The sequence below is a fragment of the Bos taurus genome, chromosome 28, assembly GCF_002263795.3.
Source record: "Bos taurus isolate L1 Dominette 01449 registration number 42190680 breed Hereford chromosome 28, ARS-UCD2.0, whole genome shotgun sequence".
Lineage (NCBI taxonomy): Eukaryota > Metazoa > Chordata > Mammalia > Artiodactyla > Bovidae > Bos > Bos taurus.
The window spans coordinates 13,021,479-13,040,273 of record NC_037355.1 but is presented as its reverse complement, the minus strand read 5'-3'; the positions used below and the strand labels follow the sequence as shown (position 1 = coordinate 13,040,273).

The window sequence follows — 18,795 nt, the reverse complement described above, 5'->3', positions numbered from 1 at the left end:
ATGAAACTAGAACACTTTCTAACACCATACACAAAAATAAACTCAAAATGGATTAAAGATCTAAACGTAAGACCAGAAACTATAAAACTCCTAGAGGAGAACATAGGCAAAACACACTCTGACATACATCACAGCAGGATCCTCTATGACCCACCTCCCAGAATATTGCAAATAAAAGCAAAAATAAACAAATGGGACCTAATTAAAATTAAAAGCTTCTGCACAACAAAGGAAACTATAAGCAAGGTGAAAAGACAGCCTTCAGAATGGGAGAGAATAATAGCAAATCAAACAACTGACGAATGACTAATCTCAAAAATATACAAGCAACTCCTGCAGCTCAATTCCAGAAAAATAAACGACCCAATCAAAAAATGGGCCAAAGAACTAAACAGACATTTCTCCAAAGAAGACATACAGATGGCTAACAAACACATGAAAAGATGCTCAACATCAGTCATTATCAGAGAAATGCAAATCAAAACCACAATGAGGTACCATTTCATGCCAGTCAGAATGGCTGCGATCCAAAAGTCTACAAGCAATAAATGCTGGAGAGGGTGTGGAGAAAAGGGAACCCTCTTACACTGTTGGTGGGAATGCAAACTAGTACAGCCACTATGGAGAACAGTGTGGAGATTCCTTAAAAAACTGGAAATAGAACTGCCTTATGACCCAGCAATCCCACTGCTGGGCATACACACCGAGGAAACCAGAATTGAAAGAGACATGTGTACCCCAGTGTTCATCGCAGCACTGTTTATAATAGCCAGGACATGGAAGCAACCTAGATGTCCATCAGCAGACGAATGGGTAAGAAAGCTGTGGTACATATACACCATAGAGTATTGCTGCTGCTGCTAAGTCGCTTCAGTCATGTCTGACTCTTTGCAACCCCGTAGACGGCAGCCCACCAGGCTCCCCCGCCCCTGGGATTCTCCAGGGAAGAACACTGGAGTCGGTTGCCATTTCCTTCTCCAGTGCATGAAAAGTGAAAAGTTAAAGTGAAATCGCTCAGTCATGTCTGACTCTTCACGACCCCATGGACTGCAGCCTACCAGGCTCCTCCATCCATGGGATTTTCCAGGCAAGAGTACTGGAGTGGGGTGCCACTGCCTTCTCCATATACACAATAAAGTATTACTCAGCCATTAAAAAGAATACATTTGTATTAGTTCTAATGAGGTGGATGCAACTGGAGCCAATTATACAGAGTGAAGTAAGCCAGAAAGAAAAACACCAATACAGTATACTAACGCATATATATGGAATTTAGAAAGATGGTAACGTTAACCCTGTAAGCGAGACACCAAAAAAGACACAGATGTATAGAACTGTCTTTTGGACTCTGTGGGAGAGGGCAAGGGTAGGATGATTTGGGAGAATGGCATTGAAACATGTATATTATCATATATGAAATGAATCGCCAATCCGGGTTCGATGCATGATACAGGATGCTCAGGGCTGGTGCACTGGATGACCCAGAGGGATACTATGGGGAGGGAGATGGGAGAGGGGTTCAGGATGGGGAATGCATGTTCACCCGTGGCGGATTCATGTCAATGTATGGCAAAACCAATACAATATTGTAAAGTAATTAGCCTGAAATTAAAATAAATAAATTTATACTAAAAAAATTAAAAAAAAACTTACTGTTATAGCTTCAGTATCAAAACAGTGTGACTGGCATAAAGACAGACATATTGTCCAATAGATAGAAACGAGAGTCTGAAAATAAAACCATACATCTATGGCCACCTCATTTTCAACAAGGAAGACAAGACCATTCAATAGAGAAAGAATAATTTCTTCAACAAATGACACTGGCAACTAGATGACCACATGCATAAGAAGAAAACTTGACCTCTACTTCACTGCATATAAAGAAATTGATACAACATAGATCACTGACCTAAATATTAAGAGCTAAAAATATAAAACTTAGAAGAAAACATAGGAATAAATTTCTTTATCTTGAATTTGACAACAGATTCAAGATATGACACCAAAAAGTACAAGCATTAAAAGAAAAATAAACTGATCTTACCAACTTTAAAACTTTTATAGGGACTTCCTTGGTGATCTAGTGTTAAGACTCTGTAGTTCCAATAGAAGGGGCATGGGTTTGATCCCTGGTTTAGGAACTAAGATCCCATATGCCACACAGTGTGGCAACCAAGAAAATATAATAAATAAATTAAAATTTGCATGCATCATAGAATAGTACCAAAACAGGAAAAAATATAACTCACAGAATAGAATATTTGCAAATCATATATCTGATTAAGGTATATTATCCAGAATATATAAAATATACTTAAAAATTCAATAACAAAAAAGGTAACCCTGACAAAAAATGAGCAAAGAAATTTAGCAGACATTTCTTTAAGTTATACAAATGAGCACATGAAAAGATGCTCAACATCATTATTAGTCTTCAGGGAAAAGCCAAATCAAAACCACGATATCACTTCCCATTCCTTATTATGGGTGTTTAAAAAAAAAAACAAAATAACAAGTAATGGGGAGGATGTGGAGAAATTGTAATCCTTATACATTGCTTGTGGGAATATAAAATGGTACAGCTGCTATGGAAAAGTTCATCAATAACTTGAAAAGTTAAATATACAATTAGCATTCGGTTCAGTTCAGTCACTCAGTCGTGTCCGACTCTTTGCGACCCCATGAATTGCAGCACACCAGGCTTCCCTGTCCATCACCAACTCCTGAAGTTCACTCAAACTCATGTCCATCGAGTTGGTAATGCCATCCAGACATCTCATCCTCTGTCGTCCCCTTCTCCTGCCCCCAATCCCTCCCAGCATCAGAGTCTTTTCCAATGAGTCAACTCTTCGTATGAGGTGGACAAAGTATTGGAGTTTCAGCCTTAGCATCAGTCCTTCCAAAGAACACCTAGGACTGATCTCCTTTAGGATGGACTAGTTGGATCTCCTTGCAGTCCAAGGGATTCTCAAGAGTCTTCTCCAATACCACAGTTCAAAAGCATCAATTCTTCGGCACTCAGCTTTCTTCACAGGTCAACTCTCACATCCATACATGACTGCTGGAAAAATCATAGCCTTGACTAGGCGGACCTTTGTTGGCAAAGTAATGTCTCTGCTTGTTAATATGCTATATAGGTTGGTCATAACTTTCCTTCCAAAGAGTAAGCATCTTTTAATTTCATGGCTGCAGTCACCATCTGCAGTGATTTTGGAGCCCCCCAAAAATAAAGTCAGCCACTGTTTCCCCATCTATTTGCCATGAAGTGATGGGACCAGATGCCATGATCTTTGTTTTCTGAATGTTGAGCTTTAAGCCAACTTTTTCACTCTCCTCTTTCACTTTCATCAAGAGGCTCTTTAGTTCTTCTTCACTTTCTGCCATAAGAGTGGTGTCATCTGCATATCTGAGGTTATTATTATTTTTTCCAGCAATCTTGATTCCAGCTTGTACTTCTTCCAGCCCAGCGTTTCTCATGATGTACTCTGCATATACGTTAACTAAGTAGGGTGATAATATACAGCCTTGACATGCTCCTTTTCCTGTTTGGAACCAGTCTGTTGTTCCATGCCCAGTTCTAACTGTTGCTTCCTGACCTGCATACAGGTTTCTCAAGAGGCAGGTCAGGTGGTCTGGTATTCCCATCTCTTTCACAATTTTCCACAGTCTACTGTGATCCACACAGTCAAAGGCTACAACCCATCAATTCCACTTCTAGATACATACCCAACAGATTTGAAAACAAATACTCATACACAAAAGCTATAGTGGCACTATTAACAAAGCCAAAAAGTGAAAGCCACCTGAATCTCAATCAATGGATGAACTGATAAACAATTGTGGTATAAACATACAATGGAATATTATTTTTCATAAAAATGAAGTACTGATACAAGGTACAGGGTGAATGAATTTGGAAAACATGCTAAATGAAAGAAGCCAAACAGAAAAGGCACATATTATATGATTCCACTTATATGAAATATTCAGAATGGGTAAATGCACAGAGACAAGGGCTAGGAGAGGGAATAGTTTAACAACGGTTTAATGGGAATGGGGTTTTCTTTTGGGATGGTGAAAATGTTTTGGAACTATATGTTGTAGTGGTCCCACAACATTGTGGATATACTAAATTGTATCCAATTGTATACTTGAAAATGGTCAATATTATGTGAATTTCACTTCAATTAAAACCAATAACACCTTCTAACAAATCTTAAGGCCCAAATGGTGTCAAAAGTGAATTCCACCAAGCATTGATGGCAAAACAATACCAATTATATGTAATCTTCCCTAGTGGCTCAGACAATAAAGCATCTGCCTGCAATGTGGGAGACCTGGGTTCAATCCCTGGGTCAGGAAGATCCGCTGGAGAAGGAAATGGCAACCCACTCCAGTATTCTTGCCTGGAAAATCCCATGGACAGAGGAGCCTGGTAGGCTACAGTCCATGGAGTTGCAAAGAATCAGACATGACTGACTTCTCTCTTTTGTCTCTACCATAAAACAAAGAGGAGAGAACTGTTCTCGATTCATTTTATGAAGCTCATATTACCCTGATACCTAAACCTAACAGAAACATTACCATAAAAGAAAATTACAGTGGAGGTTGGCACCTGTTTGTACCAGATTAAGAGTGCTGGTTGTTAAATTTTTAGCAATTGATTAAAATTATTTTGTAGCTTGAAATTAGCCACAGCAGGGGTATTTATACCACAAAAGTTGGTAAAGAATACAAAACCAGGTTTCTCTCTCAGTACCTAAAACTCTGATCGTTAAAACACTTACCAGCATATTGACTACCAACCAGTATCTCTCATGATTATGATACAAAAATCTTCAACAAAATATCAGCAAATCCACTACCTGATTTCAGACTTATCACAAAGCTGTATTAATTGTGTTATTAGCAAAAGGATAAACACTCAGGATCAGTGGAACAAAAATAGTGTATCCAGTAATAGAACCACACATATAATTTTGATAAAGGTTCAAAAGAAATTCAGTGGATAAACAGTCATTTCAAAAAACAGTGCTGGAACAATGGACACTTAATCAAACTCCAGACTTTCACCAGTCTTTTCTTTAACGTCCCTTTTTTCATCCCATGATCTAATTCAGAATACTATATTGCATTTAGTTGTCATATCTCTTACGGTTTGTGACAGTCTTTCCTGTGTTTTATGACCTTGACAACTTTGAGAAATACTAGACAGATACTTTTTAGAATACCTTTTAATTTGCATTTTGTCTAGTGTTTTTCCGTTCGATTAGACTGAGATTCTCTGGGAGAATAACCCAGAGCCCTTCTTATCACAGTATATCAGGGGGTACATCATATCACAGGTGACGTTAACCTGGATCACTTTGTAAGGTAGTGGTTGCCAGTTTTCTCCACTGTAAAGTAACTGTATCTCCTTTTCATACTGTATTCTTTGAAAGCAATCACTAAGTCTAGCCCCTATTCAAGAAAGGAGGGAATAGGCCCCATCTCCAAGAGGGGGTAGAATCTAGATATATTATTTGGAATTCTTCAGAGGGCTCTCTTCTTCCCATTTATTTATTCAATCATTTACTTATATCACTGTGGTCTCAAATATTTATTACTTAGGGTTAGAATCCAATACCATGTTATTTATTTTGTTGCTCAAATTGTTCCAGCTCTGTCATAAGTCCAGTGGCCACAGGACTGGAAAAGGTCAGTTTTGATTCCAGTCCCAAAGAAAGGCAATGCCAAAGAATGCTCAAACTACTGCACAATTGTACTCATCTTACACACTAGTAAAGTAATGCTCAAACTTCTCCAAGCCAGGCTTCAGCAATATATGAACCATGAACTTCCAGATGTTCAAGCTGGTTTTAGAAACGGCAGAGGAACCAGAGATCAAGTTGCCAACATCCGCTGGATCATGGAAAAAGCAAGAGAGTTCCAGAAAAACATCTATTTCTTCTTTATTGACTATGCCAAAGCCTTTGACTGTGTGGATCACAATAAACTGTGGAAAACTGTGAAAGAGATGGGAATACCAGACCACCTGACCTGCCTCTTGAGAAACCTGTATGCAGGTCAGGAAGCAACAGTTAGAACTGGGCATGGAACAACAGACTGGTTCCATACAGGAAAAGGAGCATGTCAAGGCTGTATATTATCACCCTACTTAGTTAACTTATATGCAGAGTACATCATGAGAAACTCTGGGCTGGAAGAAGTACAAGCTGGAATCAAGATTGCTGGAAAAAATAATAATAACCTCAGATATGCAGATGACACCACTCTTATGGCAGAAAGTGAAGAAGAACTAAAGAGCCTCTTGATGAAAGTGAAAGAGGAGAGTGAAAAAGTTGGCTTAAAGCTCAACATTCAGAAAACGAAGATCATGGCATCTGGTCCCATCACTTCATGGCAAATAGATGAGGAAACAGTAGCTGACTTTTATTTTTGGGGGCTCCAAAATCACTGCAGATGGTGACTGCAGCCATGAAATTAAAAGACACTCCTTGGAAGGAAAGTTATGACCAACCTATATAGCATATTAAAAAGCAGAGACATTACTTTGTTAACAGAGGTCCGTCTAGTCAAGGCTATGGTTTTTCCAGTGGTTATGTATGGATGTGAAAGTTGGACTAAAAAGAATGCTGAGTGCTGAAGAACTGATGGTTTTGAACTGTGGTGTTGGAGAAGACTCTTGAGAATCCCTTGGACTGCAAGGAGATCCAACCAGTCCATCCTAAAGGAGATCTGTCCTGAGTGTTCTTTGGAAAGACTGATGCTAAAGCTGAAACTCCAATACTTTGGACACCTGATGCAAAGAGCTGACTTGTTTGAAAAGACCCTGATGCTGGGAAAGATTGAGAGCAGGAGGAGAAACAGACGACAGAGGATGAGATGGTTGGATGGCATCACTCACTCGATGGACATGAGTTTAGGTAAACTCTGGTAGTTGGTGGTGGACAGGGAGTCCTGGCGTGCTGCGGTTCATGGGGTTGCAAAGAGTTGGACACTACTGAGCGACTGAACTGGACTTGCCATGAGAAGCTCTTTGGGGTTGGTGCCTATGTCCATTTGATATGTCCCCATCACTGTGCTTTTGAGAAGTCCTTAATTTCTAATACTACAAAATGCTCTGGGCTTATTTTATGTTAGCCTTGCCTTTGCCCTAGAATCAATCATTTTCTCTGTGGAATTCTGGTTCCTTTTATTGTAGAATGATACTTAGAAACCAAGACCTGTGTGCAAGGTTTGCTCATGGCTACTGAGATGTCACTGCTTACAGGCCCTCTCAGCAGACAGTAAGTACATGTATGTTTGCATATTAACTCATGTACAAGCACATCTTTAACTTTTTATGTATCATATACATGCTAAGTTAATATGTGTTAAGATAACATATATCATTTGCTTTTCAATAAGTGGCAATGAAAAAAATGGGGATCCATACACAAAATGAACCTTAGTCAGTAACTTATTCTTCATACAAAAATCAAGTATAGATCTAAATATAAAATGTTAAACTACAAAATTATTTTAGAAGAAAAGTCTTTGTGACTTTAAAGACTTTTTAGACATGATACCAAAAGAAATTAAAAAGAAAAATCTGGAGTTCATCACATTTTCGTGAAATACAGTGTTAGGTGAATAAAAGATTAGCCACAAATAGTGAGGAAAATATTTGAAAATCACAAATCTAACAAAGTATTGTTCTTGTATACAGAATACATAAAGAATTTTGAACATTCACTAAGAAAACAGCCCAATTTAAAAATGAACAGAAGATTTGAAGAGACACTTAACAATAGAAGATATATGGATAACACAAGCACATCAAAAGATTTTCAGTATCATTAGTCATTAGAAGAATGCATATTGAAACCACAATGGGATAGCAAAGCACACCTATCTAAATAACTTTAGGAAAAAAGCAAACTGAAATACCAAGTGCTGACAAGAATGGGAAATAAGTGGAACTCTGATACATTGCAGTAAGAGCACAAGCTATTCAAGAAAACAATTTGGCAGTTTCTTATAAAATTAATTATAACAATACCATATGACCAAGTAAGCACATGCTGAAGTATTTACCCAAAGAGAAATTAAAATCTGGGTACACACAAACATCTGAATGCAAATGTTTATAACAGCTGTTTTCATAATTGCCCCCCAAAACCAAAACAACCTATATATTTGTCAACTGGTATATGGGGTACACACATACAACTGAATTCTTATTGTTTAGTCAATAAGTCATGTCCAACTCTTTTGCAGCCCTATGGTCTGTAGTCCACCAGGCTTCTCCATCTGTGGGATTTCCCAGGCAAGAATACGGGAGTGGGCTGCCATCTCCTCTTCCAGGGGATCTTTCTGACCAGGGATCAAACTCGTGTCTCCTGCATTGGCAGGCAGATTCTTTAAAACTGCTGAGCCACCAGGGAATTACCATATGATCCAGCAATCCCATTTCTAGTTATGTATACAAAAGAATTCAAAGCAGGGTCACAAACAGATATTTGTACATCAATGTTCATAATAAAAGCATTATTCACAATAGCTACAATGTACAAGTAACCAAGGTGTCCACCAACAAGTGTAAACAAAATTATGTATATTACATAAGCAAAATGTAATATGTATCAAACAATGGAATATTATTTGGCCCTAAAAGGAAGGGAATCCTGTGACATGCTACAACATGGATGAGCCTTAAAGACACTGTTCTGAGTCAAATAAGCCAGGACAAATACTATAGGATTCTACTTATATGAGGCACCTAGAGTAGTCAAATTCATACAGACAGAAAGTAGAATGGTGTTTCCCGAAGTATGGGGGGAATGGTGACAGTGACAGTTGCTCAACAATGCGAATATACTTAATGCCACAAATCTATACATTTAAAATTTGTTATGATGGTAAATTTTGTTGTGTGTGTGTTACTACAATTATAAATAAATCAACTACACTTCAATTTTAAAAAAGAAAAAGCAAAAAGCAACCCACCACAAACACAATAAAAACAGCTATATGAAAGTATCAAATATTAACTTAAGCACTAGAATTTGAAGGGTAAAGATCCAAGGGCTCCCTTGGTGGCTCAATGGTAAAGAATCCATCTGCCAATGCAGGAGACATGGGTTTGATCCCTGATCCGGGAATATCCCACATGCCTCAGAGCAACTAAGCTCGCATGCCACAACTATTTAGCCTGTGCTCTAGAGCTTGGGAACCAAAACTACTGAATCCCCACATGCCCTAGAGCCCATGCTCTGCAGCAAGAGAAACCCACACACTGCAACTAGAGAGTAGCCCCCATTTGCTGCAACTAGAGAAAGTCTGCACAGTAATGAAGGCCTAACACAGCCAAAAATAAATATTTTTTAAGAGATCCAAGAAAAAAGTGAAATTAATTGAGATAAGTCCTACCCCTGCTTAGAATTTTCAGGGCATTTTCAAATGTCATAGCCAGGATAAAAATGTAAAGCAAAAGCACCTCAGGGCTAGCATCTCTAAAATAAGGATAAAGAAACAATTCCTGATAGAATGTAGAGGAGCAAAAGAGAAACTGATCTTACCTTAACAATGAGAACAAGCCCCTAACCTACAAAACTATTTTCTAAAGTCAGAGATCTGAGAATCTAAAGGTAAACAAAGGAAAAAATTCAGAAGAGACAAATATTTCAAAAGCAAACAGAAAACCACAATTTATTTCATTCTCCAGGGCAAGCAGGTAAGAGAGGAAACTGTTCAACTTTTAATAAACATTTAATGTTTGCTTATGATCTTGTGTGATGTATCAGAATCCCTAAGAATTCTGGTCACAAAGCAAGCCAACACCAACTTGCCTGCTGACACTACCTGGTAACTGAATGGGGATTTCATATTCAAGAGGTCCCCAAACAGAAGCTTTGTATCTGTGGAACTTTTTTACTTCCTATCAAATGTCACAAAGTAATAAGTTCATTTTAAGCTGGGGAAGCAGTTTCTGGAACCAAAGGAAAGCATAATTTATATGGATGCTCTGAAATACAAATACTATCTCCCCCCATCAGTCAGTTTAGTCGCTCAGTCGTGTCCGACTTCTTGTGACCCCATGGACTGCAGCACGCCAGGCTTCCCTGTCCATCACCAACTCCCGGAGCTTGCTCAAACTTACGTCCATTGAGTTGGTGATACCATCCAAGCATCTCATCCTCTTTCACTCCCTCTCCTCCTGCCTTTCATCTTTCCTAGCATCAGGGTCTTTTCCAATGAGTCAACTTTTTGCTTCAGGTGGTCAAAGTATTAGAGTTTCAGCTTCAGCATCAGTCCTTCCAATGAATATTCAGAACTGATTTCCTTTAGGATTAACTGGTTTGATCTCCTTGCAGTCCAAGGGACCCTCAAGAGTCTTCTCCAACACCACAGTTCAAAAGCATCAATTCTTCGGCAGTTCAAAAGCATGAATTCTAAGGCGCTCAGCTTCCTTTATGGTCCAACTCTGACATCCATACATGACTATTGGAAAAACCATAGCTTTGACTAGACGGACTTTTGTTGGCAAAGTAATGTCTCTGCTTTTTAATATGCTGCCTAGGTTGGTCATAGTTTTTCTTTCAAGGAGCATCTTAATTTCATGGCTGAAGTCACCATCTGCTGTGATTTTGGGGCCCAAAAAAGTTAAGTCAGTCACTGTTTCCACTGTTTCCCCATCTATTTGCCATGAAGTAATGGGACCGGATGCTATGATCTTAGTTTTTTGAATGTTGAGTTTCAAGCCAGATTTTTCACTCTCCTCTTTCTCTTTCATCAAGAGACTTAGTTCCTCTTCACTTTCTGCCATAAGGGTGGTGTCATCTGCATATCTGAGGTTATTGATATTTCTCCCAGCAATCTTGATTCCAGCTTGTGCTTCATCCAGCCCAGCATTTTGCATGACATACTCTGCATATAAGTTAAATAAGCAGGGTGACAATACACAGGGGACGACAGAGGATGATATGGCTGGATGGCATCACTGACTCAATGGACATGAGTTTGAGTAAACTCCAGGAGTTGGTGATGGACAGGGAGGCCTGGCATGCTGCAGTCAATGGGGTTACAAAGAGTCAGACACGAATGAGTGACTGAACTGAACCAAACTGAATACACAGCCTTGACGTACTCCTTTCCTAATTTTGAACCCATCCATTGTTCCACTTCCAGTTCTAACTGTTGCTTCTTGACCTGCATACAGATTTCTCAGGAGGCAGGTAAGATGGTCTGGTATTTCCATCTCTTTAAGAATATTCCAGTTTGTTGTGATCCACACAGTCAAAGGCTTTGGTGTAGTCAATAAAGCAGAAGTAGATGTTTTTTTCTCTAAGTACATGGCAATGACCCTGCAAAGGTTGGGAGCAGGGCACTGGGGCAGAATGAGATGTCTCAGGTGCTAAAAGCTCTACAGGGCAGGAACTCCTCAGTCACCTGAAAGAAAAGCTGAATGCTAGGCTATAAAGCACATCAATGGAGCTTTGGTGGTGTTCACCACCCAAGCCCTGCTGAAGGGAAGCCTTGATACTGCCCTCAAATCATCTGATGTTGGTGAAGAACTGTGTCTAATTTAAAGCCCAGGGCCAGCTCAACTACATATGTGACTTAGCAAGCAGAGGAAGGGATGTGCCTTTTTATGGAGGTATTATTTACTTCAATCTCTACTGTACTTTTACACATAATGTCTAGCATAAAATAAAGAAATAGGAGACATGCAAAGAAGTAGAACATTTTGATTCATACTGAACAAGGGAGTCTATTGAAACAGACCTACAGATTAACCTGGATTTGCGATTAGCAGATAAGGACTTTAAAGTAATTACAATAAAACTAAATAAATAAAATTAAATGACCTAGTGAAAAAAATAGAAAATACAAGTGAAATAATGGGGAATCTTAGCAGATAAAGAAAAACAAAGAGAAAAAAAACAGGAATTTTTAGAACTGAATAATACAATATCAGATGTGGATTTTACAGGCTTATGAATGAAGAACACTGACAGAACAAAAGAAGGAAGCCATAAACTTGAAAAAAGTCAGCTGAATAGAAACAGCCAACCCAAGGGACCCCACACACAAAACAAACCTCAACTAGATAGATCATCTGAACATTTGGGACAGTATGTACATAGTTCAACATTTGTGTAACTGGAATTTTAGAAAGAAAAAGAGGATGAGGCAAAGAAAATATCTGAAGAGTGAGTTCTGAGAATTAAAAAAAAATGATAAAAAAGCAACAACCCATAAATCGTTGTCATTCTTCAAAAGAGATACAGAACAAATCATGCCTATGTACATTATGGTCTAACTATTGAAAACTAAAGATAGAATGAAAATCTGAAGCACAGAGGAGAAAACACATTATATTCAGGTGGATAACAGTAAGATGAAGACAAGTTTCTCATCAGAAACAACAGAAGCCAAAAGACAAAGACATCCTAAAAATGCAGAAACAGAAAACTCTCAACACAGTTCTATACCTAGCAAAAACCATTCAAAAACCACAGTGAAATAAAGACATTTTCATAAAGACTAGCTAAGTAGATTTGTCACCATCAGTGCAGAATACATGAAATAATAAAATAAGTTGCTTAGACTGAAGGGAAAATATATCAAGAGAGAACCCTAGACCCATAGGAAGGAATAATGAGCTCCCAAAGCATATACATATATAAACAGTAAGAGTTATTTACACATGTGCACACATTTTTCTTTAGAATATTAATATTGTTTAAAGCAAAATAACAAGTATTGGGGGTTAAAAAATATAAAAGTGAGATATAAGGACCATAAGGTTTGAGGGTATAAAGAGAATTATACTGATAAAAGTTCATTACACTGTTCATGAGTATAGTATTTGAAGACACCATTATTTTAATGGTGCATGTTGTAATCTCCAGACTAAGGAGTAAACAAAATAACACATAAAGCTTCAAAGTCAATAAAGAAAATACAATGTAATACTCAAAATACTCAAATACTCAATCCAAAGGAAGTACAATAAATCTCAGTAGGATAAAAAGAAATATACATAAAACATACTAGAATAAAAGTTATCTTAAAAAGCAGCTAGCCCCAGACAAATTTATTTCAAAGTTAACAGGTGAATTTTCAATAGTACTAGTAGTAGAAGACAGTGAATGCTTTTCAATGTTTTAAAAGGTAAAAACTGTCAATCAAGATTTCCACACACAATGAAAAAGCTCTTTGTAGATATTTCATATAGAGAAAACTGAGAATTTCTACCAGCAGACCCTCACTAAAACAACAGGCAAGCAGAATAAAAACAATAACTAAAAATGCTATTTTCAAACAGATAAAAGCTGATGCCAGTAGAACTTGAGAGATGCAAGAAATAATTAAAAGAAAGATCTAATTTGGCCAAAATCCCTTAAAAATCAAACTATCTGCATAAATTAAACTTTTCCAAGAGTTTGTAGTGATGACTGCACTTAAAATTATTTCAGAAAACAAAAAGGTTACTAATTATTTCTGTTGTCCCAAACTGACCATTCAGCAGTAAGTTACAGAGACTAAGGTAAGAAAAACGTCATGTGCCACCCCTGAATTAATACTATAAGGAAAATTTTTAAATGTGTTCAATACTGACCAAAGCAGAACTGTAGAATAGGTTAAAAATTTCCCTCTTTCTAGAGTCTCTATTTTTCCCACATTCAAGCCAAAAGGCTATGATTTCTAGTCAATAAAAGAAAATTTCCACACTGAAAATGTATGGCATGGTGGTAATAACACTTCCCAAGTTGGCTGAGAGGATTATGTAAGACAAACTACATCAAGCACTCACCAAACGGCCAGGAATTTCATTAATTGCTAAGTATGCTGTTTTGTTTTTAAAAATTAAGTTCAAAAAGCAAAGAAATGGTTACCACAGAATTCAGAATTTTCTCTGGTTAATGGTAGGATGAGATTTAAGGAAGGGTACACAGGGTAATTTTCATTGCTTAAGTCAGACAGGACATAGAGTGGTATTACTTAATTAGTATTCCCTAAGTTATACTTATATGTTATGTGTATTACTTTGACTGCATAAAGTATGATTTTTAAAATAATTTAATGAATAAAAAATTAATTTCTATAGCCAGTAAAATCCTACATATTCTACTCCCTCTACCTCTTAGACCTTAAGTTTTACTGCTGTCTCCCAAGTTCACCTCTCACTCAATACTGTTTTTGGAACATGCCTCAGGGTGCCTGCATCTGCTTTTCCATCTATGAAGAATGCTTTTCCTCCAGATTTCTACCTGGATATCTCACTTAATTCAAGATATTCCTCAAATATTACTTTTTAGAGTGGCATTCCTTAATCAACTTATTCCTTCTTCCTCACTTTTAACATGCTGTTCTCTTACATTGCTTGAGTTTACCTTTGAGCACATACATCAGAAATATTGCTCAAATATTGACACACTTTATTAACATTAAAAATCACATTCATTAATACTCTTATCAATCTCATCAGAAAAATCTTTAAATATTAGCATTTGTTAACTTTGCAAGTTTTCCAACATTCTGATTTTCACTTGAAAGCACTTTTAATGTTAGCAACAAACACAAACAGGTATTTCCCATCAATTGACAGGCTCACTTCACTCATTTTTGAGAAAATGTATGAATACCACGTGAATACCATAGTTTGTCTGTCAGTTGCTCTTTCACATAAAAATGAGATTTCATGAAAAAAAGTGGCTAGGTAAGCTCACAAATCAATCACTTTAAGTGCTTTTCCTCAAGACAACCAACCATCATATACCAGTATGCAGCAAATTTATGAACTTTCCATTTCATCCCACTGGGTAAGAAAAAGATGTGTACTCAAAGGTCAAGATTTAATAAAATTAATAACTTTTACTGTTTCATCAAAGACATCCTTAAGTAAAGGTGGCAATTTTTTTTAACTATGCAACGTATTGTGGAGGAATATAGTCATTGGTGTCATCATCCTGATTTATGCCAGGTAGGCAGCTGTGCTTTTACACTATCAGTGCTAATTTCATCAGTGTAAAAGGCAATTTGTATCCTGGTATTATGTTTTGACAGAGAAGGCAATGGCACCCACTCCAGTGTTTCTGCCTGCAGAATCCCAGGGATGGCAGAGCCTGGTGGGCTGCCATCTATGGGGCCGCACAGAGTCGGACACAACTGAAGCGACTTAGCAGCAGCAGCATTATGTTCTGAGGGGCTTCCCTCGTGGCTCAGATTGTAAAGAATCTGCCTGCAGTGTGGGAGATCTGGGTTCGATCCCTGGGTTGGAGAAAACCCTGGAGAAGGATATGGCAAATTGCCCCACTATTCTTGCCTGGAAAATTCCATGGACAGAGGAGTATGGCGGGCTACAGACCATGGGGTCACAGAGAGTCAGGGATGACAGAGCACACACATTATGTTTTGACCTCACAGACTCACGGAAGGGTCTTGGGGTTCCCAGAACACACCTTGTAACTTGTTGTATTCAAACAATATCTTCCCCAAAGGTGATTTTTAATGATTTCCACATTTCTAATTTAATATATGGGCTTTCTTTCATAAAACTCACTGAAAACTTACAGAGTGAAATAAAGAAAGAGGTAAATAAATGACTTACCCTGTACTTGTTCATTTTCTGCTGCTATTGGAAAGTATAGAAACTATGAAGTCAGGAGAGGAAAAGTTGAAAGACAGAAGTCCTAAGAGACCTTATCTTGAAGTCAGGATCACCTGTGAGAAATTTACATACAACATTTTAGTAAAAGATAAACCTCTGGGAAAACGTCCCTTTGAGCCACACGAAGGAATAGGAAGGACCATGATAAAGGAGTACCCACCTGTCCATTGGTGACTCATATAATCTTGATGAATCTGAACATTTTTGAATCTAAACATGCTTTCCTATTGGCTGTTTCAAAAATTATGTGTCCATTACTAAATAATACAAACAATTGAAAACTTGTATGTCCAATAATAGCAGATTAGTTAATCAAGGTATATAATATATATCCAAAGTATGGAACCCTATACCGGCATTACAAATAATGTTTGTAAAGAGAAATATCTATTAATATGGAAAATCTTTAAGTTACATAACAATTTTGCCTATCAATATTATAAACCCCACAAGGTTAGAAAGTCTTCAAAGCTCTCAAAAATAGGATTTTTCTTCTTCCTAAATTTCATTTTCTCCAAAATCACTTTTTCAAAAATTTTGTTTTGACTATAAATGGTGTAGTGACAGGGAGGCTCCAGCTCTGCTAAGCTCTATTAACAAACCTAGTGACAGTCTTAGTTCTATGCTTTTATCTTTAACATGAGAAGGAATTAGGTAATTTTAAACAATCATGTACTATTCTAATTCTGTAAATCTTCAATTCAACACCACAGATACAATAGAACCAGGGAATGCACTGTCCCCTCCAACCTTGGACTGGGGCCTAGAGCAAACAAAGTGCAGATAGGCCTTAATGAATTCTGACACAGCCATCTAATCTGTTCACAGTGACACAAATTTAACTTCTAAAATAACAATTCGGCACCATAATCCCCAAACAGGCACTTCATGTAGCGAGCAAAAGTTAACTAGATGCCATAATGTGAGGTCCTTCCCATATGCAGAGGACACCACTTCCAGCCGCCCTGGTACTTACAAAACGTCTACTTACTAAATCTAGATGCACCATCCAATCAGAGGCATGATATCACCTTCATAATATGGAGCATGGATGAAACCGCAGTTTTCATCTTTTTAAAAAGTCTGTCCCATTTCCGACCTGGCTTGGATACGATTCTTAGCTTCTCCAGTAAAACTTAAAATTCAGGGTTTCAACTATGGTTTAAATTTCCATGTTTAACAGTCATCTGAGAATACACAGGTCAGAGAATGCAGAAGGGCCTTAATTAACCTTTTACACAGGGGTTCTAAGGAAAATAGAATACTGTAAGGTAAGATTCCTGGAGAAGGAAATGGCAACCCACTCCAGCATCCTTGTCTGGAAAATCTCATGGACAATGGAGCCTGGAGGGCTGCAGTCCATGGGGTCGCAAAGAGTCGGCCACTACTGAGCGACTAACACTAAGGTAAGACTAGATCCATGACACGCTGGTGGTGCTCAGGGACAATCACTGTATTAAATAAAACTTCAGGGTGGGAAACAGCATGAATACAGAGTAAAACAAATCAGAATTTAAATCCCACCTGCTAATGATGGCTAAACCAGTTTCTCTCTCTGAACCTTTAGTATCTGTATTTATTAAATGGAGGTGGTTAATACCGATTCGAAGGATGGTTATTATTAAATGAGCCAATAATGAAAAGAACAGCATAATGAGAAAAGCAGCTCACCTTTATTGAAGCCTTATCATACTTCATATACACTTCCCTATTTAATACAAGAAACGACCCTAAAGGCTATTGTACTCTTACAGATGAGTATCAGAGTCCTACCCGGATTAACTCGCCCATTTACCGGCGGGCTCTGGAGTTGAGCCCAGATCCCTCTGGTTTCACAGCGCCACGTCTCCAGCAGCCAGCGCCGCCCACGCGCCGGCGCGGACGTGACGGGCTTGGGATACACGTCACAATCGGCCGTTCTCTCGCGCGCCCCAGGCCTCCTCCAGCCACCCCTTTCCCGCAGGTCGAGAAACGCGGCTCCTGGGGAGGAACGGGGCTGCAGACAACCGTCCCTCCGCCAGGCCCCTTGCCTGGCCTCCTCCCCAGGCCTCCTCTAAGGGCAGTCCGGCGCGTAGAGGGGGGCGGCCGTCGGCTGCCAGATTTCCCGACTTGGCACAGCCGCGGAAACCCGGCTTCCCCCCAACCCGGCCTAGCGCCCGTAGTGAGGCCTCCGACACACCTGCAGGGGCTCGGCCTTCGCTCCTGGCCCGCGCAGGTTCCAGGCCCGCCCTCTGCGGCGCCTAGCGGACCTGGAGGCTCCTGAGTCCTCTCCCCCCGGGGGCGTGAGGTGGACAATGGCGACCACTGAAAGGAGGTGGAATTGCTCATGCGCGGAAGGCTTCTGCGCCCCACTCGGGAATTGCGCTTCCACTTTGGGTGACGTCACGAGGATCGGCTTCTTCCCGCGATCTGAGCTGGTCCTTTCTTTACTCTCAGAGGAGACGGGTTAGAGCTGGCCATCCTCAGTGTATGGTTTGAAAACAGGAAACTACCGTGAGGTAGTGCGATGAATAGCCATAGTAATACTTAAAGATAGTACTCGAAGCTAGGGGGATGAACAATGCGTAGTAAATGGTGTCAAGTTTTCTCACTTTTATCTTTCATCCTAAATTCACATGGTAATTGGGGTGGCCATCTCTATCAGTAAATTGCTTTTATCCAGATGAAAAGTAAAGCTTCTTGTTTGTTTATGACAAATAGTTACAACTTGTAAACGAAGAGCCTGGGAGTTTACCACAGGCAGGAGGAGATGGGGTGCTATCTTCCTAGATGTTTGTTTACATTTCAAAGACTTGCCTCCAAGGCCTTTAAAGGTATTCCTGGGTGGTAAAACTAACAAGAGGTTTATTTACTTTTAAAAAAGATTTGCATGCATCTCAAAGGGACAGAAAAAGGATTTCAATTACAAGTTTTAACAAAGAAATGCTCTAAGAAAAGAGGGGAGGAAAATCTTCCCCATTTTTGAACCAGGGAAAATTCAAGTTTTTAATATTTGGATTTACTCTAACAGGAAACTCTGTAAAACTTAATTTGAGTCAAATGACAATTTTTTTTTTCTGAGAGTTTGGTTTTGTTTTCCTTGACAAGTAATTTTAAACTTCATCAGGAAATGCATAATCTCAAAAGAATAG

General features: G+C 38.7%; 2 protein-coding genes across 9 annotated transcripts in view; one reads left to right on the top strand and one right to left on the bottom strand.

Moving 5' to 3' along the window:
- Positions 1 to 17,970, bottom strand: part of ZNF25 (zinc finger protein 25) — a 27,747-nt gene extending 9,777 nt beyond the window's left edge. The window contains exons 1-3 of one of the 4 annotated variants that reach the window (XM_024986856.2): positions 17,438 to 17,970; positions 16,656 to 16,851; positions 15,605 to 15,717 (exon numbers count right to left, since the gene is read on the bottom strand). In XM_024986856.2, the coding sequence (XP_024842624.1) occupies positions 15,605 to 15,619 (15 nt within the window). In that variant the 5' untranslated portion in view covers positions 15,620 to 15,717; positions 16,656 to 16,851; positions 17,438 to 17,970. Of the gene's footprint in view, positions 1 to 15,604 lie in introns of all 4 variants that reach the window. The other 3 variants (XM_010820477.4, XM_010820478.4, XM_059882657.1) reach the window with 3 other exon arrangements.
- Positions 17,952 to 18,795, top strand: part of LOC101905153 (ral guanine nucleotide dissociation stimulator) — a 31,297-nt gene continuing 30,453 nt past the window's right edge. For 4 of the 5 annotated variants that reach the window (XM_024986858.2, XM_015460955.3, XM_059882658.1 and 1 more), the window contains exon 1: positions 17,952 to 18,795. The gene's annotated coding sequence lies outside the window, so the exon portion shown is untranslated. The other variant, XM_059882659.1, reaches the window with a different exon arrangement.